General features: G+C 37.1%; 1 protein-coding gene across 3 annotated transcripts in view; it reads left to right on the top strand.

Annotated features, from left to right (window-relative positions):
- The window catches only part of Zfpm2 (zinc finger protein, FOG family member 2), a 405,201-nt gene that overhangs the window by 181,243 nt on the left and 199,525 nt on the right, over positions 1-24,433 (top strand). For all 3 annotated transcript variants that reach the window (XM_075961085.1, XM_075961086.1, XM_075961084.1), the window contains one exon: positions 20,360-20,478. In XM_075961085.1, the coding sequence (XP_075817200.1) occupies positions 20,360-20,478 (119 nt within the window). The remainder of the gene's footprint in view (positions 1-20,359; positions 20,479-24,433) is intronic.

The following is a 24,433-nucleotide window of genomic DNA, read 5'->3' as shown; positions in this document are numbered from 1 at the left end:
CACCGCAGAATGAACAGTGACAGAGGCTTTCTTCTTCCTGCAAGCAAGCATCAATTCCAACCATCTACGAAAATTTGGTTTGACTAAACATCACTCCAAAAATCTCTCTAGATCATCTGCTCTTCTTGGAGTGCACAGTGCTTCAGTGCACAGTGAAGTCATAGCTCCCTTGCAGTGACTGCTCTCCGTGGATAAGAGGAAGGCCTTGCCTGAGACATATTTATTGTCTACAGGACAGTTTTTATGTGTAGTCATGCCTATGATAGATTGTAAACGAACCCATAAAAATGACCTCCAACAATTTACATGCACCTTTCTGAGGCTGGAGGAAAGAGCCCTGGATTTATTATGTACCTCTTTTTTATGGCAAAGTTATAATTATGTTGGTGTTAGAGGTACTCACGGGACCCTAACCAGAAAGTTGACCAATATCGGTACAGTCAGATCATGGGATAGTTGTATCAGTTTACAAGTGTTAAATCTTTCACTGTACCTCAGAGAGAATTTATAGCTCCCTTTTCTGCATTTCTTGGCTGGCCATTTATTTATTATGCTACTCTGTATTTCCTCAAACAGCCTGAGGAGTTTTGCCTTGAAGCCATTTTAAAAAAGAAGCAATCTACAGCACATATTTATGAGTGATTTGGAAATAATTATTTGCTATATCAACTTTTCCTTAACATTTTTAAAAAGTTTTAAGTCACACTTTTAAATCTGCCTGCTTGTCAGATTCTTTCTCTCTCCCTTGTCTTCTCAAATTGCTCATCTTCTGTCTCTTTTTCTAGTTACTTTGTCTCTAACTTTTACTTCCATTTCAAGATGAAAGATTTTTTTTTTTGCATTATAGGGTACATTCATATGAAAACAGGTAACTGTGGATACAGTTATAACTGTTTCTGTGCAGGTTGTTAAGGATATTGTGAAATAGTGTGTTCCCACCAACCCTTAGTCTTCTCATCTGCTGAATAAAAATAACTTGACATGGTCTGATTATTTTAACACCTAGATGATAGAGTCAGTGGCTCGTAATAGTTACCACAAAGTGTTAGCTGTAGAGTATGGCACATTAGTGACTACTATGTAATCAGCTCATTACATTTTAGATTATTCGTCCAGAACTAAATGAAACGCACTTTCTCTAAAACTGTGAGATTTACATTTTTTCTGTTTTTAATTTTCATGCATATATCCATCTTCTGCATGTGTGTGGGCAGACCTTTGTATAGGAACATATGTATTCATACCCATACATATGGACACCTGAAGTTTGAAAATAACTTCTATCTTTCCTCCACCTTATTTATTGAGGCAGGAGTTCTCAATAAACTCAAAGTTCTAAAATATGCTAGTCTTGCTACACATTTGTTCTGGGGATCCCATCTCCTCTTTTCCAAGCTGGAGTTCCAGAGGGACGCCATGTCCACCTAGAATTTAGGTGGGTTCTGAAGTCCAAACCACTGGGTAAGCAGTTTTCCTCATCAATTGCCTCATCCATGATGGTTTTGCCCTAAAGCCTATAGCAAAGGAACAGTCAACCATGAACTGAGACCTCTAAGATCATGAGCCAAAATCAATCTCTCTTCTCTTTGCTGACTCTCTTAAGCATTTTTGTCAAGCTGAGAGGAAGTCTGGCTACTTAAGGAACACACAAGCTGGGGCTGGGGAGATGGCTCAAAGGTTAAGAGCACTGACTGCTCTTCCAGAGGTCCTGAGTTCAATTCCCAGCAACCACACTGTGGCTCACAACCATCTATAATGAGATCTGGTGCCCTCTTCTGGCATGCGGGCATACATGGAGAGGCTTAACACTGTGTACATAATAAATAAATAAATCTTTAAAAAAAATAAAAAAAGGAACACACAAGCTAATGCCTTTTTAAACCATGGTTACAACACACTGAGAACTCTTTTCAGAGAGTTACCTTCTCTTTGCTTCTGTAGAATTATTTCTCCAATTGTTAGAAACAAGAAAGTAAAATGTAAGGTATTTAACTCTCTTATTGTGACATCATTGCTACTTAGTAGAAGTGAACCTTGAATCCATGTCCATCCAGTGAATATGTTATCTTTCATTTCTATATCTTTAATTGTAAGTGGGCTATCATGAAAATCCTAGATCAAAGAGGAATCTTTAACTGGAAGAAACATCTCTTCTTGAACAATTTTAGATGAGCATACCCATATAAATACATTTACATCTTGCTTAAAGGCAGTGCTTTCTGAGGAAACTGAAAATAAGCAATTAAATTTAAGTCACTTCTATGTGCATACCTAGGCCCTACCCACACCACGCAATTAAGTGGAGATTTTAGCATCTTTCTTTAGGGAGCAATATCTGCACTGGAGTACATTTCCATTTAAAACAGTATAGCAGATTAAATTGAATCAGAGGTTTAGTTCTTGTATTTTACAATATTGTAATATCTACGGTGGGATCTAGCCTATTTTATGACAAGTACATTCAGATGAGAAAATGGATAGCAAACGGCATTTCAGATCACCTTCCATTTTTATAAACAGCTATTTTTAAGCATAGACAATTATTTTTCCAAAATATAAACTAAGCTTAAGACTAATAATGATGAGTGTCAATTGATGTTTATGTATATTGAAAATTAGCAAAATGTGAAAAATCAAGATAAATTGTTCTTTTTATATTCATAAGAAATTAATACACACTCCAAAGGAGGACTCCCTTCCTATTTAGTATTCATGTAGCAAGTTATTCTTCTTTACAAAGTGATTATTGTCTGTCAGCTGCCCTAATTAATTTGTATTTGTTGGTCGTGAGCAAAATACTAGAGTTGAAATTCTACAAATAAAAATTATAAGAAATCTGTTCATTTAAAAGTCTTTAATTAGTGACTTACACACTTGGGGAGCCAAAGGAATTTCTTTCCTCACATTTCCATAACACTTGACGAGATAGACTTTATATTTTCATTGGTTATTGATTATATTATCTACAGTGTGATGGCTAAATTCTCACTATGTTTTATAATTATATAAATAATAGTAATAAATTACAAAACTGACTATGTTTTGTAATTATAAATTGCCACCATATGAGATATTTTAGGCTTATTAATTAATACACTTTTTAATTTTTGAGAAAAGGCCTTATGTACTTATTTAGGTTCCAACTTTTGGTGTAACTGAGAATAACTTCAGACTTTTGTTCCTTCAGCATCTAAATCCACAGCCATGCATTACCACCCTTGCTTTTATGTGGTGTAGATTTTATGTGGGGCTTGGTATGTAACCCACAGGCCTTCAACACTCTGGGCAAGCACTCTACCTATGGAATTGCATGCCCAGACCTGACGACTTCATATTCTCAACTAAAATATTAATTAAAATAATTGCCAATTCACATACACTTGTAAATACAACCCAGAAAGAGTCCTCATATATTTTGATCAAATTCCTCCAGCACTGTCACTGTGTAAAACTATATAATACTATTTCCAACTAGAATATTGACATCAAAATGACCCACTCATTTCATTCTGATTTTTTCTGTTTAAATAATGTGTGTGTGTGTGTGTGTGTGTGTGTGTGCGTGTGTGTGTGTGTGTGTGTTGTGTGTATACAACTTTTTAGAGCTGGTAAGATACCTAGGAAGCTAGATGTTTTGTTCAGTTATTTTTAGTGTCTAATATATATATACTTGCTATATATCCATTGAAATGAGTAAATCTACAAAGGGCAATTTCATTCGAATCAAGCCTCAAACTATATACTACGTGTAGTTAAAGAGCCTGCTCTTGACCTTCTGATCCTCCTGCCTTCACTTCCTGCGTGCTGGGGCTTCAGGCATGTGACATCATGACTGGATCAATAAAATGTTTTAAGGTATTACTCTAGAAGTTAAGGGACAACTCTCGAAACTGAAATTTTCTGAAGAACTCGCCTCCATTTCCTTCTAGAGAAGAGAAATAAAATGTCTGGATCTTCCCATGATCTAAAATTGTCACATAGAATCATGACTTCATGAAACACGACAACAGTTCATTACCATTTTTTTTAAATGTCATCCCTGTATTCTGGCATTCGGGAGAAATGAAATCTCTAGAAGACCACCAAGATGCTTTAGATGATCATGTTTCAAGTTTTGAATAGCCTTCTTAGTTTATTACATGTGTTCACCTTGTGCTATGCATAATTTTAAATCACATTTTTAGTTACTTATTAAGTGTTCAGGTTGCTTGTGAACTAACCTATGGCGTGTGTGTGGAGGTCAGAGGACAAACTGCAGAAGTAAGTTCTCTCCACAGGGTGGACACCAGGGATGGAACTAGGTCATCAGACTCATTGCCAGTGTCTCATCGATAACTTATGCTTTAGAACTAAATTCTCTCCACATATTTAGCCAAATGTCATCATCCTCTCTCCAGCCTGTTTCCCTTTGTTTTTCTCTCCCTACCTCCTCTTCTTTTCTTCTTTCCCATCTTCCTCTGCATGTATAAATTTAAAAATTGAATCCATATTTTTGTCCAGATTGAGTATTCATCCTTAGAAGAACAATGGTTGTACATTAGTTCTTTCTTCATGGTGTATATAACTGGAACCAGATAACAAGTCTCCAACACTGATAGCTGTCCAGAGCACACAGCCCTGCATGTGCATACATGCTGCAACATGAATGTTCTCCAGTGGAATCTTGTGTAATGGAGCATATGGAATGTGAAAAATCTTAAGACAATGGCTATTGAAAAGTGTTTTGTAGGGCTTTCCCTTTCAATCTCCTTTTTCTGGGTCTATTTCCACTGCTTTTTTTTTTTACATCAAGTTATAAAACCTAGATTCTTGAGGTTCCCCAAAATAGAAAAAAAAAAACTGATTAAAATAAATTGTTTTAAACTAAATTTCCTAAAAAGTGGAGCCAGGAAAATCACAGGGATTGAGCTATTTGGGACATGGTGAGTGGTTGATTGAGTGCTAGAAAAAACTTTACCAATTTCAATCTAAACAGTAGATCACATTTATGGCAAACAGTACTCTAAGGGAGGTCAAGTGGGGATTGCTGTGATTTGTAATTGGAGTCTTCTTTCAACCTGCTCTAATGATGTTGGTCTCTTCTTCCCTTGTAATTGCATTGTGTGTATGCAAATTAATTTCTCTTAAGTGCTTTAGAATTTATTCTATTAAGTAGTCTCATTTCCAATATGGTATTATAAGATTATTTTGCTTCTAGCTCCTGTTTCAATCTTCAGCTCTGATTTTACCAGTTTTATTATATTTCATGTAACAGAGTTAAAACTATATATAGGTTATGTTATATAATTATAATTTCATATATATATATATATATATATATATATATATATAAGCTAAACCCAGGTTCTGAAGCAAAGGCGGTATAAGGCTCCACATGGTAACTGTAGCTTCATAATAGGCACAAATATGGATTAGAGCATTGTTTCAATTTTTATCATTTGAGAAAATTTGCTTAGGGAAAATGATCTCTCAAACACATCATTGTATGTTCCGATGCAGAAGTGATAATTGTTGTATATTTGTTTATCAAGTGTATCGATAAGTGAGTTGAGTCAGACATGAATGCCACATGAGTGTTATATGAAGCTGAGCTAGGGAAACACAGTCTTTCTTGAACTGTTATGGGTTAGCAAAAGTGAGGATAAATACAATCATTCTCAACCTTGTTATGCTCACTTATATATAAGCTGCATTCTACTTTAGAAAGATGCTGCTCTTCCTGCACTGATGTATTGCTCAGGTTAGCTTAGATTTTTAAACTGAACAAAGATATCAGTACGATGTTAACAATATGTCTCCTTTACAGAATTCTGGTTAAGGAATAAACTTTAATCTTGATATATACTTGGGTAAAGGATCATACAGTCATTGTTTTTTTTAAAAAGAAATGGTACAAATATTTATTTTATATTTTGATTACTGAACATTCCAAGATTAAGTAGTTGGTATTTCTTTGGCTTTACAGTGTAATTATCCTTTACATTGTTAATAAATGCCATTCAGCAAATCAACAGTTATGACTTTACTTCCATCCTCATTGTCATGACTTAGGTAAATAGATGACTGCTCCTATATTTGAATCTTGATCAATTCTTCTGCCTCATATCATATTTAGTTGTGTTAATTTGAATCAGAGTTCTACTGATATAGAAAAGGATAATACATGCATTACCTTAGATAAATAAGTTAGAAAAGGTCAATGTCCATTACATTAAATAACGGAATAGTAGGATCATTAGTATCAACAACTGAGAAATATTTATTGTGATAGCAAGATTCCTTTGCTGTCATCTAAGTGGTTTGTCATAGATCCTAGTTTATTTCACACACAGTCTCCCTGAGTCTATCGCGACAGTGAGACCTTAGTGATCAAGGGCTCAAACGTAACATTTTATCTATTACGTGTACTTACCTAAGGCTTTAAGTTATATTTTTTATTTTATTGTTGAGAACACTTGGGGAGAAATGATGAAATAATAGCCAGTTAAGCTGAGTATTTCCTATTGTTTTAAATAGTAATGTGCACCTTTAATCTAACTTTTTACTAATGTGTACACATATTCCTCATTTTCTCCTCTCTGGAACTCTAGAATGTCAGGATAAGGTCAGTGGAGCAGTTAATCCTGATTATCTAGAAACAGAGTGGGTGACCCATCTTTGATGTTGACCTTCACAGTTACCTACCTTTGCTTGGCTCAGCTATGAGGCAAGGAAGAAATATCAGCAGAGGGTTACTGTGAACTGAATCTCTGCATTACCTATGTGGTAGAATCAGCCCCAGGACCTATTCCTGCTTCCTTTGGATTTCAGGATTATTTGTTATGTTTCTTTATCCCTGTGGAGTAAAAATGTTTTGAGTACTAGTTTGCCCAGTTACTGTTATCAATTGTAAAGATTAAATGAGAAGAAATGGCATCCATATGCTTCTTTTTATTTCATGTAATGACTTGCAAGGAGTCAAGATAAAATTTGTAAGCTCTGCTGAGTATCTTCCGTATGTCCAGTAGCACAGCAAATTCTTTGCTTATATGTTCTTATGCTGACTGCTCAGAAACAAGTGGTAAACTAGATGCCTGTCCATGGTGAATGTGTGAGTCACTTCTCTATCGTTCAGACAATACACCAAAAGCTACTTAAGGGTGAGAGAGCTTCCTCAGGCTTATGGCTCTCGAGGCTGGGGTCGACAGTGTCTGAGAAGGCACAGCAGGGCAGGAGCATCACAAGCTGACTGATCACATATTATCTACTCACAGGAAGCAGAGAAAGAATAGGACATGGGGTAAGGCTGTGAATCCTAAAAACCTGCGTCTAGTGAAATGGTGTACTTCTTCCCACAGAGACACACCTCCAAAAGGTTCCATAATCTCCAACTGGAAACCAAGTGTTCAAATGCATCAGCCTATTGGGTGATTTCTCATTTAAAGGAACCTGCGTGTTTTGTGGCACCTCATAATGTAAAATGAGGTTGGTTCAACCTTAAAAGGCTCATCGTCTGTAACAGTCTCAAGGCTATTCCAAAGTCAAGATCTCTTCTGAGGCTTAAGGCAGTTTTGTAGCTGTGGCCTCTGTGAAACATAAAAATAAACCAAAATGTCACACACTTCCAATATACAAATAACCCATCCCAAAGGGGACAGTGAGGAATATTGAGCCAAAACAAAACTGCAGTCCACCAAGAAAATCCAAAATCCCATCCCTCCATGTGTAGTATCTGCGATTTTGAAACAGCTTGTGTGGCTCCTCAATTCAAGCTCTGCTGCCTATATAATGTTCACTTCTTTTCTTTCTTTTCTTTCTTTCTTTCTTTCTTTCTTTCTTTCTTTCTTTCTTTCTTTCCTTTAATTCCTTCTTTCTTTTACTTCTTTCTTTCTTTTCTTTACTTCTTTCTTCTTTTCTTTCTTTTTTCTTCCTTTCTTTCTTCTCTCTCTCTCTCTCTCTCTCTCTCTCTCTCTCTCTCTCTTTCTTTCTTTTTTATTGGGAGGTTGTTTGTTGGTTTTTTGAAGACACGGCTTCCTTGTGTAGCCCTGACTGTACTGGAACTTGCTTTGTAGCCCAGGATGGCCTCGAACTCACAGAAATCCACCTACCTCTACCTCCTGAGTGCACAGCTTACATTTCTTTCTTGAACTGGATCTACTCCCTTTTTTGCAGTTCCCTTTGGTAGATGACTCATAGCTCGACATCTTCAATTCCTTGGAGTATCAACAGCAATGCAGACTTTACCTCTACACCTCCACTTAGTAAACTTCTGGAATCTCCTTGCAGACCCTGATCCTGACACAGGTTACCTGGCCTTGGTACCTTTCTCAAACCTCAGAGGATGATTTCACAGCATTTTCATCTCACAGCTTTCATGACTGGAAAGCCAAAAACCATGTGGATAGATGACACCGCCCAAATCGGTCGCCTGTTTGGGACAGAACCTTGCAGCTTTTGTGTCCTCAAGCAATTACTTGATAGGAGAAAACCCCTTAGTCTCTTCCATTTCACAAATTTCCTACCTTTCAAATATAAAGCAAGATGATTCTCTTTAACGGTTCTAATCTTAACAATTAAAGCACACGGTTTTGTTGTAACTTTAAGCTTCCTAGTGTTTTCCCCCTCCAGATTGTACGTATTTTTTTTTATTTCATGTGCTTTACTTGTTCCTCATTTTCCTCTGAGATCTGCATAAGTATAATCAATAATGACCATTCTATACACTCCTCACTGTTATGCTATCTTGAAATCTGTTCTAACAAATAAATGAATGCATTGCTTTTTAATTTAGTCTCAGAGAAGTTCTCAGCATATGGACAGAATGAAGCCAGACTGATCAACCACATATTCCAGCTAGGACCTCTAGCCCAGTAGCTAGTACAGGTCTTGTTTCCCTCTGAAACCTAATTAGTTGGACCTCCATTCTGTGAATTACTTTTAGTGGTACTGATGTTGTTTCAGTAAGATTTCACCTTGTAAAGGTTCCAAAACCTCCCCCAAACAGTAGAATAAACTAGAATCAAGTTTTCAAATACATGAGTCTGGGGTGAGGGTTTTCCCCACGTACACAAATATAGTAAAGTAACTACACATCATAGATGCAGAGAAGGCAGTTGAAGCTGTTTCTCACAATAGTGGACAAAGGTTCCCTTCACCCTACCCACTCTATTAAATCCTGGGTGTATATATATTTTTCTTTCTGCTCTTTTAATGATTTGTGGAATCTGACGAATCCTACATGGCTCATGGAAACCTGAATAGGCAATGAAAGAATGAAGAAAAGACAGATTTGAAGGAAGGACAGATTTCCAGACATACAAAGATAAAACTTGGGGTCAGGTGAGCCACGGATATTTTGATGGGGCTATACCCTTCACACAACCACCTGGAAACTCAACACTTTTATTATGGACAGGAGGACAGGTTGGCTTGGCTCAGTAGGAGATCTTTTCAGGGAACCTGTCTCTAGCTAGACATCTGGGAACAGGAAACTGCTTCCTCTGCTTTCTATATGCTCTACAAACCTTTGTACATGGACCACAGGAAGGCTTTTCCTATTTCCCGAGTCTGACCTGGGGTTCACAAATGTTTGAGGCACTGGGATCCTTGTCACTAATACACATACGCTCAGGACTTCATCTGCTCCTCATACATTCTATCAAGGCTTCCTCTGCTCCTCACAGATCGATAGAGGAATTTATTAAATATTACATATATCCTTTTGGCTATCTTATGCTTGTCTTTATATATTATATGTGACATCATGGTCATCACACTATCATCATTTTCTTAATCAGAAAATAGAGTTGAGACTCACATATTAATTCTTATTAAAGATGGAATACAATGAGTTTCAGACAAAGTATTTTCATAATGCAAGTTTTTTAAAACATTTTTACTCTAAGAAATACATACAGTGATTTCTATATCACTGTAGTTATTATTCCTTAGCTCTTCCAGATGACTGATATGTATTATGAACAAGGTAACCAGACTAGATTTGCAGGATGCCATTTTCTGCTTCAGAAACTTATGATGAGCTATCTTTACATTTATACTCATTTTCCTTTATAAATCAAAATTCTTCATATTTAATAGGTATTTAATATATATTTAATATATTTCCTAGCTTCTGAGACTTACTGAAGGTCTTGATATAGACAGGCAACATTTATCCATTTACATAATGATTGTTTAAAGGTATCTTGTTTAACTATTTGAGTATTGTGATATATAGTCATCATCATATATTTTGTAATAGTGTAGTACTGTGGAGAATTTCTTAAAGAAGTAAAGCTGACTTCCTGCATTGCCTGTATAGTGCAAATAATAGTGAGCATTTCTAGGTATTGAATTTTAACATCAAGCATTGCATTGTTATTTCTGAGTGAGCTCATCAGTCCTAGAGAAAAAGTGGTTGTACAGTCTTCTCTTTATGAAGCACTATTAGCTGAGAAGCCTCAATAGATAAACATGCATATGTGTGTTTAATTGATCTTACCACATGGTAGAGCATTTCCAGAATTATTACATCATCTCATGTGAAATTACTGGAAAGTAGCAAAATAAAATTTCAAATACCAGGGATATTTATATCAAGTTCAGTATTTGAAAGCAGCTTATAAAATAATTTTATCATGTTTCGAAAATACTATTTTGTTTAAGAATAATATCTTTACAGAGCAACAGACACCCATAGTCACTCTTCCAACCTTAACTAGTAAGGCTTCGGAGAGCAGGACCTCTCCCTGATACTTGGTAACCTGATGGTAACCTGTTCCCCATGCTGGATTACTCAGCCCTGTCTGGACATTAGGGGAGGAGCTCAGCTTGATGTGCCAGGCCTTGTACAAGCCCATGGGAGGCCTGCTCCTTTCTGAATGGAGATGGAGGGGGAGCAGATAGATGGGAAATGAGAGGGGACAGAGGAGCAGAGGAAGGGGAAACTGGTCAGTATGTAAAATAAAGAAAAAAATTGTTATTTAAATAAAAAAGAAAAAAAAAACTGTTTCAATAATTGCCAGCCATTTTTTTCCGTCTCATTAGGCAATCATTTTATCTTAAAGTAAGGTTTTCATAATCTGTGAACCTCTGCCTTTCAATAACTTTATGGATAACATAACAAATGCTCTTCCATGCCTGTGTCAACACTGTATTTTTTTTAAAAAAGTGGTCATTTCTGATTTTTAAAAGAAAAGCCTGATCTGGTTGTTTGCCACTTTTCCTTCTGAGATCCCATTCCTGGAGAAATTATATCTTCACCCTAAACTCATTACACCAGGCAACAAATATTTCACCACCATTAGAGTAAACAACATATGGAAATGATTGAAAGAACTTTCTTGTTTCTACATCTAATATCCAAAACTATATCTGGTATTTAAAGTGGTTAAGATGTAAATTTGACTGCTCTTTGAACTGGAGAGGGAGGGGGAGGAGGAGAGGAGGTGGAAATTTTTATGTAAAAATAAAAATTAAAAAAAACAAAAAAGATGTAATTTTGCATGAGTAAATGTTTATTGAACTAAAAGTTACTTAAATGTTTTTTTGTGAGTAAAATAGTCCTGGAATTAATTCTGCATGTAGAAGTTAATATATGCGGACTTAGATCATGGGAAGCTGTGTATATTATGCTTTGGATCACTCTTCAGAAACGACGGATTCAGCAACAGCTTCTTCTATGTGCAAAAAAAGGACCCAACCTAAGCAACAGATGTTGAATTTATCAAAGCTATGTTCATGAGCAGTATCAGCCTGCCTGCTTGCTTTCTTGCCTTCCTTCCTTCATTCTTACTCCCTCAAGTATGTGTGTGTGTGTGTGTGTGTGTGTGTGTGTGTGTTCTTAATACTAGAGAGGTAGAGCACCAAGAGCATAGGGGAGAAAGAAAAGGACAGAAGAAGGAGTGAGATTTAGAGTTGAGTGCATAGCTCAGTGGTAGAGAACTTGCCTAGTATACATGAGACCTTCGGTCAGGTCAATACCACAATTACAAATTTTAGAAAAGAGAGAATGACATGACATATATACTGAGCATATCTGTACTTGATAATTGGAGATGTGCTGTGTGTTAGAGAAAGCATAGCATACTTACAACTTAGAGGAGGTAAGGACAGTGAATTTCATAGCTTTAAACAGCTGCGTCCATTTCACATCTGATAGTCATTTCTGGGGGAATTGCTAGCAGCAGGGCTAAAAATTTTGAGAGTCACCTGCCTCAAGCAGACTAAACCTTCAGGTAGATTCCTCATGCTGTTACTCGTCTGTCAAATCATTCTGCTTCCTCTCATGTTGCAGGTCTGCACACTCCCCACTCCCAAATGGAAACTCATCCAGACCTTTTCTTCCAGACAGAGCTCACCCTGTTGCAATTGATGCCTAAGGGTATTTATTTGTCCAAGCTTGTCAGTGTAAGTCTTTTATCTCCATCCAAAACATGTTACCATGCTGAAGAGCTACTCTGTTTGGACTTACTACAGGTTACAAGAGAAATAATATCTAGTAAAGCAACCAATAGGTAATTTTGGTCATTACCGAAAGAAACACGTGCCACTTGTGGTAAGTCCTAATGCAAGCAAAGCGACTTCTTACAGGCTCACGGCAGCAGCCTGGGAGAAAGCAAGAATTGTCACACAGACTGCGTGCTAACTAAACAAAGAAACAAGGTTGACTGAAGTGCAGAGTCCTAACCTGTCAGTCAGATTGGCTGACTCTTAAACATTGCCTTAATAGTCTTCCTTCTTCACTTTACCTCAGACAGGACCTAAGGCTGATGTTTCTGCAAGATTTCCTTTGGAGTTTCTCTTCTGGGAGAAATCAGACTCTGTTAGCAGCCCCTGCAATCCTGACCTCTGTGTCCCCTTGCAGCTTCTCTGAGAGTGTTGCTCCCCACTGCGTCCTGTGTCTACCAGCCAGGTTTCTGTACTTCTATCCTGATTCCTTTTAAGCAAGGGCTCCCAAACATAACCTCCTTCTGCTTCTCAAGATTGGGATCAGGAAGTGGTATTAGGTTGGCCTCTGACAGGGAATGTTGTCTGGGAGGTCAGGGCAGGTTCCTGGCAGCAGGGAAGCCCACTGCGCCAGATTTCCTAGCAAAGGATTGTTGACTACCTTCCTACTTCCAACAACTGAGAAGTCTGGAAAGAGAGCAGCTCCTGCTTCCACTCACTGTTCCAAAGTTTTTCCAGGGCGAGGCATGCCAAGCACATGCTTCAGACACCTGCCACAGCTATTTTAGCTCATTCCTTTGTTCATGTGCACAGATCATAGAAGGAAGAGCAAGATAGGACAATCCATTTCCCCCCACCTAACTCTCGGCACAGACATGTAGATGAACTCTCTCTAGTGATTTCATATCGTGGTGTTTGTAAAAACACCTACGGTTGTTTGTTAATCTAGATCAGTGGTTCTCAAGCTGTGGGGCACGACCCTTTCAGATCAACAGACCCTTTCACAGGGGTCATTGGATATATACACTATGATTCATACCAGGAGCAGAATTTGTTACAAAGTATCAACAAAAATGATTTTATGGTTGGAGGTCACCACATTCAGAACTGTATTAAAGGGAAGGTTGAGAACCAGTAGCTTAGATCATTACCAACAACAATATTTCCTGTACCCATATTTTATCTCTTCTCCTTTTCAAGAAAAATGATAATTACAAGTGGTAGGTTTCACTGGACCTTCCCATCGAAACCTTGCTTTAGAATTAATCCTCAATGCCATTCACACTAATAAGGTGAAAATTACCCAAGTCTGTAACAGGTACAACATGTCATGGCATACATGGGTAAATTCACTCCCTAAACAATACAGTACATGTTGATAACTTCCTATGACTTTCTAGAAGCTTTAGTCCAAGGAAATGCTTTGTATTCTTGAGAAGCACAGCCCTTTGAGTTGCCGTAGGCTTTAGAAAATGCCAACGTCTTTACAGAGTTTTCAGGTAGCAAATGCAGCCTGTGAAAAGGGATGCTTCTCTTTCACTGGCACCATTGTGTTATCTTCCGAGTGTAATTACAAGCTAATTCGGGGCTCTTTGCGATCGACTAATAGCTACTGATTCGCTTCTGCCACCTTGTGCCTCCCCATGCGCTTTTCATACCATCTGCAGCGCCCGGGCACGTACCTAAGGTGAGCATTTTTCTCGAAGTAGACTCATCTTTGGCAAATCATTAATAGAACATCAAAAAGATCCCATCTGTTAGAGTTACATATGGCTAAGATCAGAATTATCAAATATCTCATTTTTTTCTTTATTCCTCTTTTCTTTGTTTCTCCCTTTCTTATCCACACAATAAATGTAGTTGTCAGCGGGATAAGTTCATGTGCCGGATAAGGTCACAATTTCATTTAGTGACAACTTCCAACAGTAGGAACTTACAAGGTTCGATTTATTAAAGAGTCAGAAGGGATAAGATCACTGCTTGGCCAGCCTGATTTATCAGGGTTTGACTGGAGCACTTGAATAGGGAATGTCGTATTTCAACTTTATGTTCAAAACTGTAGTTTAGTGGGCGTTGTGACGGTATGACTCAAAAACCGAGACAGAAAATTAGAAAAGCTATCCTTATATGGCAATTTGTTGCTATCACCCAACAGCTATCATTTATTGAGTCAAACAATGCTCAGGGATGCATCAATATTGTATAAAAGAAATGAAGTTGTTTGTCCTAGGAGGGGGCGGGTTATTGCCACTCTCAGAAACCGGGGTGGTGTCAAGACCGTGGTTTGCCTGCGCACAGTCGACAGTGAAAATGTTCTAACCCTGTCGTGTGTTTGGCAGGCAGCTGTCAAATGGTTAACCCATAAAATAGCAAAGAGCATTGCCATACTTTGGCCACCTTGGCTGACTTTGAAAATGTCTCCGAGTTTTTTGAGCGCTTTTTGAACTCAGCATGACTTCGGGGCTGTCCATGTTTGATACCATGACGTATAATGTTTTCCAACCATGAAGAAAATATAAATATGGGTTCTGAAGCTATAGTCCCTTCTGCTCTAGTGAGGCCTGATAAACATTTCAAACCAATTCATGTGGTCTGCTTTGAAATTTGGTTATATATTTAAAACTAAGTTGAAACCAATCCAGAGTTTATTTTTAGCAAATGAAATGGGATCTTCTGTCATCTCATTTGCTTGAACCCTCATCCTTTATGAAAGCGGAGCCCACAGTTAAGAGATGTTAAGTAAAATGCCATATATGCTTATGTTACCAACTTAGTACCGGATTGAGTTGGCGCTGAATTCAGCTGATTGTGGACAGCGATGTGAAAAGGCCCACAGCTTTCTCTATTTGTACCCTACTATTTTTATAGACTTTTGTTTCTAAAAAGGCATATAAAGGGATCCGTTTTAGCAGAAAAAAACATATTGAAAACCCCTTCACAGAAAAAGAGTGAAGGAAATTTCTGGTGACTTAAATTCCGCCCCCCATCAGTCAATTTAGTTTATTTAGGCCTAAAACTGGGTTGATATTTTTAAAGCTGTGGGGTGTCTAGTAGTGGTTTGACTAAGCTTCTTCTTTTAAGTGGAGCTATCATATGTCTTTGAGGAATCACAGACTTTTAAAAGTATGCATTATCAAGAAGATAAGAGCCACAGCCCACAGCACTAACAATATTATCTTTTCCCAAAATTGATTAGCCCGTCCTAAGTGTCTCAGCATTTCTCTGTGAACCTACTCAGAATGTTGGAAATAAGGCTTCATTTAGAAGAATAGCTGCAAAGAATGTGAACTGGGCAGAGAAGTAAAGGCTTTATTTTTCTTCCAGTTCTATCTTTCGCAGATGAAGTAGCAAGGAGAGGCTGCTCAAAGGAAATGTGTGAAGGTTGTCATAGAAAGAAAAGACACACCAAGACGATTGTCTTTCAATGTTAAAATCAACATTAATGTCCTGAAATTGACACCTAACATATTATGAAAATCTGTACATCATTAATTTTGTTCAATTTCTATTTTGTAAGGACCAAACACCAAAATCATTATCTACCTAGAGAAAGTCATTTTAAAACACTGTTTATCTAGTTGTTGATATTTTTATTGAAGTGAAAGAAATTACGAAAGAGAAAATACCACTAATTAAATGGACTCTAAACGCAATAGGAATATGAGGGGATGATCAGTTTATTCTCTAGTTCAAAGAAACTTCAGGAAGGAAAATATGTTTGTGCTTGATCATGCAACGTTATTAATAGGATCTGTGAAGACAAACGTGCGGTGGGTGCTTCCTGGGTAGCAGGAGTAGTTCCTAGAACAGGATAGGTACTAAAGAGGAGATGAGGAAGAACGAAAGAACACAGGCATCAGGGGAGCAGAACCCATTACTTGACAGATGCCTCGGACAGTCTCCTGGACAGACTGAGGTCTCAGCACAGATGCCCCCTTGGAGAGGTCAAAGGGGAGTGACTGCAAGATCTTGTACAAAGGGCTGACTTAGTGATAGTGGAATTTTAATAAGCTTATCCTGGCAGGGATGGAGCCTGCGATGGAAGCTGGTCAGTCACTTAGTCAGAGTTGATAAGAAAGGCAAATCTGGTAGATAGGGAGAGGAAGGTACGTGAAAATATGAAGTGATTTGGAGAGAGGAGACAGAGCTGTGACCACAGACTCTGGTGGATGTTGGGAGGCTTTGCTGCAAAGATCTGGTGAAGTACTAAATATCTGTTACATACTTTGTATAGTATTAATTTGTTATTGCAATTCCTATTTTTATTTACCACAACTGAAATTTGAAGTGTTAAGTGTCTTCCTCTGGCTGGCATGACATTCCCATTATTTGTTCACTATTCAGTATGGACCCTTCTTACATCTTCCATTCCACAATATTCCCTTTGATCCAGAGACTTGTGGAATTCACCTTATCAGCCATCATTATTTTCAAAATTTGTTTGATCCTTCTTCCTCAAATCATTACCCAATGCCTGGACTTCTCCAAAGGCACATGGATCAAGGGCCATGCTTGCAATTTTAAGCCTGAATTTCATCCTTGGAATTTTCTTCCAACTCCTAAAATATAAATAGCAACTCGGTTCTATCGTTTTGTCTGTCCACGGTGTACAGACTCCATCACCTCACTACACTCCAGGCCCAGGCTTGTGCTGTTTGCTGCTTTAGGTTTGAGACTTCCTTGTTGTCTAGAGCTTAGCAGATGTCAAGTCAGTATCTCTGTAATACATGAATGAATGAATTGATGAATGGGGGCATAAAGCTGGGAGACCCAGATCAGGCATGAATTGGAGTTTTGCTTTTACATCTCCAGTGAACCATCCATTTTAGGGCAACCTGGTTCTAGGACTGGGATCTATCACTCCGGAGCCCCATGTTCTTTCAGTGAACGACACTGTTAACACGGACCATCAGAGTTGGAAAACAACTTACTAATCAGTGAGTGCTAATTCGTACTTCTAGAGGGACTTTTTGATGATTGTTATTGGACTGTTTTGGGATTTAAAAAAATCTTTGTTTTAGTGCATTAGTTTACCTAATGCCTGTTACTGTTTAAAATAATACCATCTCTGAAGTAACTTACAAGGTTAATATAATTTTCAAAGATCAACATTTTATTTTTGTTGTTTCTTGGTAGCAAATACGTTTTAAGATCTTGTGCTTCTCTGTGGCTTTTTATAAACACAGTTGCAAATAAATGGTTTATTTTTAAACTACTTTGGCAACAGAAAAGAGTTTCCCTAAGCTTCAAAACAGCATCTTAGTAAGTAAAAAAGGAGACTGCCCTTGTCTAACGCCAGTCACAATGGTGTTGTCTAATGGCATGGAAAAGATTGAGTTGAGAGCTTGAATAGCTACTGGGCGGTTTGTAATAGTTGCGTTGAAGAACTCACAATGTATTTGTGCTCTGCTTAAAATTTTAATATGTATGCAGTGACATCTGACAACTTAGGAGGTATTTGGATATTACTTTATGATCTAGCCTAAGTTTCTAGTTCTTATTCCATTAAAAGACAGTCTGTATTGTTAATCCACAGGTGTAGATAAGAGTCACTATTTGACTGCGGCTGAACCCTTTACAAATGAAATATGTCAAAGGCAAAAAGACAGGATGAATTACTTTTTAAAGGGGTTTTCAAAGATTTTCATGATTCCTCTGGTGTCACGTTAAAAAATGTCATGGCTTTTTATAAATATATGAACAGAAGCAAATTTATTTAGAACTAATCCTTATGTACAAACAAAAATCTTAACTCATTATTTAGATGAGGGCATTGTTTAAAATGTAAGCGCATGAGACTTTTCAGAATTCTGTCTGAGAGAAATTAGGTATTTTCTTTGTAAATTTAAAAGTTATCTCCGAAGAATAAATAAGTGGATAAGTGTAAATTGAAAGACATTTTTCACACTGATTTTTTTAAACATTAAAATAGATTGCTTGTGGAACTGGGGGCTGTGACTCAATTGGTAAAGTTCTTGCCTTGAAAATAGGTTGCTGTCTTTGTTCTGTCTTTGACAGATTTTCCATAGAAAGCTGCTGATTCAAGCATATTAATCAAAGCTGAGGAAAAGCTTGAAAATGAGTTTGTTATTCTACTCCTGAGAAAAATAATTATACTTCCTTTGTTGTTGTTGTTTTGTTTAGTTTTTTGTTTTTTGAGACAGGGTTTCTCTGTAGCTTTGGAACCTGTCCTGGAACTCGCTTTGTAGAGCAGGCTGGACTCGAACTCACAGAGATCCACCTGTCTCTGCTTCCAGAGTGCTAGGATTATAGTCGTGTGCCACCCCTGTCCAATTTTTTTAAATGCATACATGTCCATTGGTGTTTTGCCTGCATGTGTAGCTGTGTGATGTCAAATTTTGGAGTTATAGACAGTTGTAAGCTGTCATGTGGGTGTTAGGAATTGAACCTGAGTTCTCAGGAAGAATAGTCAATGATCTTAACTCCTGAGCCATTTCTTAATAAGCTTCAGAGTTTAGGGTGTAAGCCCTGGTGTTATTTAGTATCAAATCATTCTTTTTCTGAAACTATATTTGAAGTCACTTTCCTTGCTCCTGAGCATTATTGGTTTCTGCTCTACTCTGGAAAAAACAAACAAACAAAAAACACTGAGGAATATGTGTCTATCTTAACGTGATTGTTGCTTTCACTTTTAGAACAGGGGAGGGAGAAAGTGGAGAGTGGGCTATGTAAATTCAACCCCTAAGGTTAGAACGTGAAATTATTCTGAACATCCTTTTGGACTCGCAGGTAACTTTGTATTTCATAATGGAAACATTTTAGGCTTGTGCAATAATTCAGCATAGAAAAGGTTTCTGTACATTTGATTAAAAAAAGCAACAATTGGAACACAAAAGATAATGCCTAGTATTTAAATAATTAAAAGAGGAAGGCATGAATATTAAGAAACAGGGAAGAAATATCACTGAGCTCGGTTTGATGGGGTTGCCATTTAAAATTGAAGATGGAAGCTACTCTGTAACGTGATCCTGCTACAGATATTCAGAGTGCAGTGGGTTCCAGCTTGAATATTCTGTTTTTCAGTCTGCATGGCTTTCCATCTACAAGTTTCTTTATTTAAGAATCCCTCTATCCCTCGTTCTTAAATCTGCTGTTGAACAGGCCAAAAGGAAATATTAACAGGAAAGCAGGAAATGATACTGATGACATAATATTTTAAAATGTTAAAAGATTTGGACTGCTTATGACACAGTGTACTTTGAGGGTAAAAATAGTGATTAAATCTCTACGTCTGGAATGAGAATTCCTGTTCATCTTAAGCCATGATCCTTGTTTAGATTTTATTCATTTATTTTTATAGTTAATTATCTGTTAACCATGTATTCAGTCAATTCCTAATCCATGAAATGCATGTAACATTTTTATATCTTGGTTCCCTTTAGTGTTTTCAAAGTATAAAGAACATAGACTTGAAGTTATTGTCCTATCATATATGCATGAATAGGGGAAATTTACCAAAACAGTTTTTATGAAAAAGAAACACTATTCCTTATTGCATATGTACCTATTTTATCTGTTGAAACTATTAATAATACCAGAATATTGTCAACTGTTTTTAGATGCCCTCTAGATAATTTTTCTTCAAAAGAGCAGATGCAAGAATTTTACCCATCACTTATTCTCCGAGGTCTTCTTTTTATTTTAACAATCTAAGGAAATGTTGCTTTTGAAGGATGATATCAGTGGATAATGAGTGTGGAAAGTGAAGAAAAAAAACTGGAATGAATTTGAACACAGTTATAAAAACAAATACTCTTTCTTTAAATGGTCAGTTGGTTTTCAGGGAAGTGTAATTAATTTTCGCTCTATGAATACTGAAAGCATCGGATGTAGAGAGCAAACGCAGAGCAGGTGCTACCGCTAGGATGTGTGTGTAAGAGTGTTCTAACGTCCCCTGTTCTCACCTCTGCAGGCGAGCTGGAAACCTTTCAGAGAGATGGGGAACGAAAAATTCAGAGTCGGCAGCAACTTCCAGTGGGAACAACCTGGGGCCCCTTTGCTGGCAAGATGGACCTGAATAATAACTCCTTGGTATGTGGACCTTCTAAGATGCTTGGCTATTCTTTATCAGGTTTTATCTCTGTTTGTTTGCTTGTTAAATTGAAAATAAAAAAGTTTGGGGTATTTTTTGCCAATTTTATGGAGTTCCAAACATTTTGCCAATTGTTTGTCTCTAATATAAAAAAATAATCATTAAAAAAAAACAGCTTATTCATACTAAATGTTGGCTAGTGAGGTAACTTAGCAGCTCCCTGCTTCATCTGCCGAGCCAGGCTTCATTTGATTTTAAAAATACTTGAAATCACCTTTCTTTTCCAGATGACCCAAATTAAACCCATACATTATAGGTGTGCACAACAAATAAGAAATAAATAACTTTGCTATCCTTCCAAGTGCTGCCTGTAACTGTAAAAGCAAGGCTGGGTAATCAGCATTACGAGTTGTGTTCAACCTTTACATAAAAGTTCTGAGGCCAAGAAAGCCCTCTGCTTGATATTGTATGGGTACCTGATTTCTCAAGACACTGAAAGGTACGAGACTTTCCCATCCCCCATTTTGCCTACATGTTTCTACTTACACTCCAGCGCTGCTTAACAGACATCTGAGAATTAAGATATTGATCATATTTAAAACTGCCATCAGACACCACCTCAAACTTTTGTCATTTCTCCATGTTCTGTCAATAGCTTCTCCCATTGAAATGACCCCTGTAGCTCATTTATAAAATAGTGACGTTTTCCCATTTGTTATATCAAAATATCTACATTAAAATGCATCATTTTGTTTTATCAGCTTCTATATCACTGTGTGTGTACATCCTGTACCACAGGATGGTAGTTTTGTGACATTTTACCACCTGTTAAATTGTGATTGATGGAAAATAAACCTATTTGTGAAGGTTTAACTTCTCATTTCTCCTTACAGGCCATCATTTTATGGTTTTAATATTCCTCTACCATTCCAAAGCCATTTTATGCCATATTTAATATTTTTAAATTATGCAGTCTATATGTTTGAAGTGTCCAATATTTTTGCTCCTATGTGAGGCATATGAATTCTCTATGGGACAAGACTGGCTGTGACTAATAATTCTTTATAGGAATACCTTACTGCCTCAGTTTACTCCTTTTAGAGTCTAAATCTTTAATTATGTGCTCTATTAGAGGTAACATGCTTAATCATAAAATGTAGATATTTTACCACAGTACACTTTTAAAATATTTTTACTTTGAAAGCATTTTCTCTTTTAGAACTTGATCTGATTTTGCATCATTAAATGTAACCTGTACTATTACATATAGCATGTAATAGTACGCTGATCACTGCATAGTATGTACTAGTGTATAATGCATGCCTACTTATTTCTAGACTAGAATGTTTAAATTTGGGAATTGATTATTTCATCTACCCCTGTAACAAATCTATAAATCTACTGTATTTCAATTTTTGGTTTCATAGATGAGAAGACAAAAGTTCTGGCTATTGATTTCAGAACTTTTAAGACTTCTCACACTGCCTCTTCAGTAGAATATTTATATCATATCTTAACATAATAACGATTTTTACATAGATACCAAATTTATAAAAAAATAAGCAGTAATAGTTTGTTGATTTGTTTTGCTTGCTTCACCATGGGCAAAATGTTGCTTATGAAGCAGTTTGTAATTAGTCAAATATTTGTGCAATTCTATTGCATCTTTAAATTTTGGACAGTATTTCAATGTTTTTTTAATGACATGAAGAAAAAATTTCCTTATCAAAAATGTATAGCTTACTAAGCCTTTCTTGCCCATCTTTGATCCAAATTTGAGATAGAACACTCATTGAAATTACTTGTTTGCCAACTGATGTTATGTTACTCAGACTCATGGTGTTGGCTCGGGAGATTCAGCACACTAATTAATCCAACATGGTAATTAATTGAGTCACCATGCCAGATGTCAAATCCTTTTGATATCTTTCAAGTCTCCATCTTGAAGTACATTAATAATATGCCACCTTCTGTGGGAAGCCTTTTCAAACCAGGCATTTGTATGTATATAGATTATTCCAATACCCCTCTGTACAGAAAATGAAAAAAAAACCTGATTAGACAAGAAGTTATTCCTGGAATAGTATAATGCGCTGAATGTATAAGTAAATGTTTGCTTCCCAACAGCCTCTTATCTTGGTAGATGCTTCACACTGGAAAGGTTTGACAATAGCAGCAGCAACAAAGTAAATGAGTGCATTGGGCCAGGTTACTTTACATGTGAGAAAACAGTAGATATCTCTTTAATAAAGTATTGCAGAGGAGAAGACTGACACGTCTGGTAGTTACATAATTAGCTCCTGAGCAATTATTTGATATTAAAACCCTGTTGTAATCTCAGAAATATTGTCTATAATGTAGGAACAGTCATACTTGGTTTATAAGGAGTCTGAGGCTAAATGAGGACACATACATGAATTATCCACAGATATTAGCCCCTGTTACTAGTCTGTCATCTATACAAATGATCTATTGAAACCGGCACATTAAAAGTTTCAGAGAAACCCAACCCAGACTAAACGTATAAGACTGTTGACTTTGGTATCTAGGGACATTGCAAGTCAAGATTTAACTCGTTGTCAGGTGATTACGATTTTTTGGAGACACAGACCCAACAGGATGTGTCTGAACATAGAGATTTACTGTAGCATTTGGATCAAGCAAGAAGGGGATATTGTAATCCATAGTTGTGATTGTGGGTTGGACAATAGGAGAGTTCAAGTCTGTAGTTTTCTTGTGACCAGAGAAACCAATCTACTTGTTGAATTTAGACTTTCAATTTGTTGAATGAAGCCTACCTGTACTATGGAATGTTATTTGCTTTGTTGAGGGTTGATTAATTTAAATGCTAATTCTGGTTAAAAAACATCCTCTGAGTTAGCATATAAAATTAACGATCTCAGGTTCTGGAAGTCTGGAAGTCCATGAGAGCTTGTGAATATCTATTTTATGGTTTGTAAAATAAGATGCAGAAGAAAAAAAACTAAGTTTGAAAGTAGTATTTAAATAAATTTTGAGACTCTAGAGGACAGAGATTTATTGAATCTTTATTATTCCATTTGGGCCTCCACCATTGGTATATAGTAAACAATCAATAAATGCTTTTAAAAGTCAAAATCTAACACAATGGAATGAACTTACTAGGGACTTTCTCCTGATATCCACTGGTGCCTTCCCAGTCTTGCCATGTCCATGAGAGAGCTGATAATTCTGCTAAAGCAATACTTTCTGCCATATCTCAGGCTTTTTTTCTGATGTTGACATTGTGAATGATATCTTCCTTTTTAATATTCATTTTCATCAGAGCTCAATATTGCTATACTTTCTGCTTCTCTCTGAACCTTGGCTCATTTTCATTTAACTCTGCATGTTTCCCCCAAACACTTCTGGCCTTTCTTCTCTTCTCCCTCCATTCCCAGTGCCTCGGGGAGCTTATCCACTTGTAAAGCTTTAGCTACTAATTTACAAATGACATTTAAACAAAAATCTGTAACCTTGCCTTTCTCGCTTTCTCTAACATAGCGAATTTCCACTATTTTAAGTACCTTTCCTACTAGCCTTTCCCGCTAACTTCCTCCAGCTCAGTGGTCATGATGGGGTGGGAGAGTTCCTTCTGCCTTTAAAGACACTCTTCCCACTGTAGCTTTGCTCCCCCTTTCCTGTCTCTGCAGGGGAGTTCATCACATTACTCCAAGGTTCCTCTTTCATCTCAAATGCTTGCCCTAATTCTCTCAGGAGTCAGTTCCCCGAGTGCAGTGTTCTCCGTTTCACGTCCTCCTTCCAGATCTCTGTTCTTTTGTTCCTGGTCCTGTGCCACTGCTGCAGATTGTACCTCCAGCACAGACCCCTTGATCGTCACCATATTCTTTCAGTAACTCTTTCTGCCTTCTTTCTCATCTTTTAAAATCTAGATCACAGTGAGCCCTAAAACACAGTGGCCCCTAACTCTAGTGC

The sequence above is a fragment of the Microtus pennsylvanicus genome, chromosome 2 (assembly GCF_037038515.1).
Source record: "Microtus pennsylvanicus isolate mMicPen1 chromosome 2, mMicPen1.hap1, whole genome shotgun sequence".
NCBI classification, from domain to species: domain Eukaryota; kingdom Metazoa; phylum Chordata; class Mammalia; order Rodentia; family Cricetidae; genus Microtus; species Microtus pennsylvanicus.
Note: the sequence above shows the minus strand (reverse complement) of the source record. Positions and strands in the feature narration are given on the sequence as shown.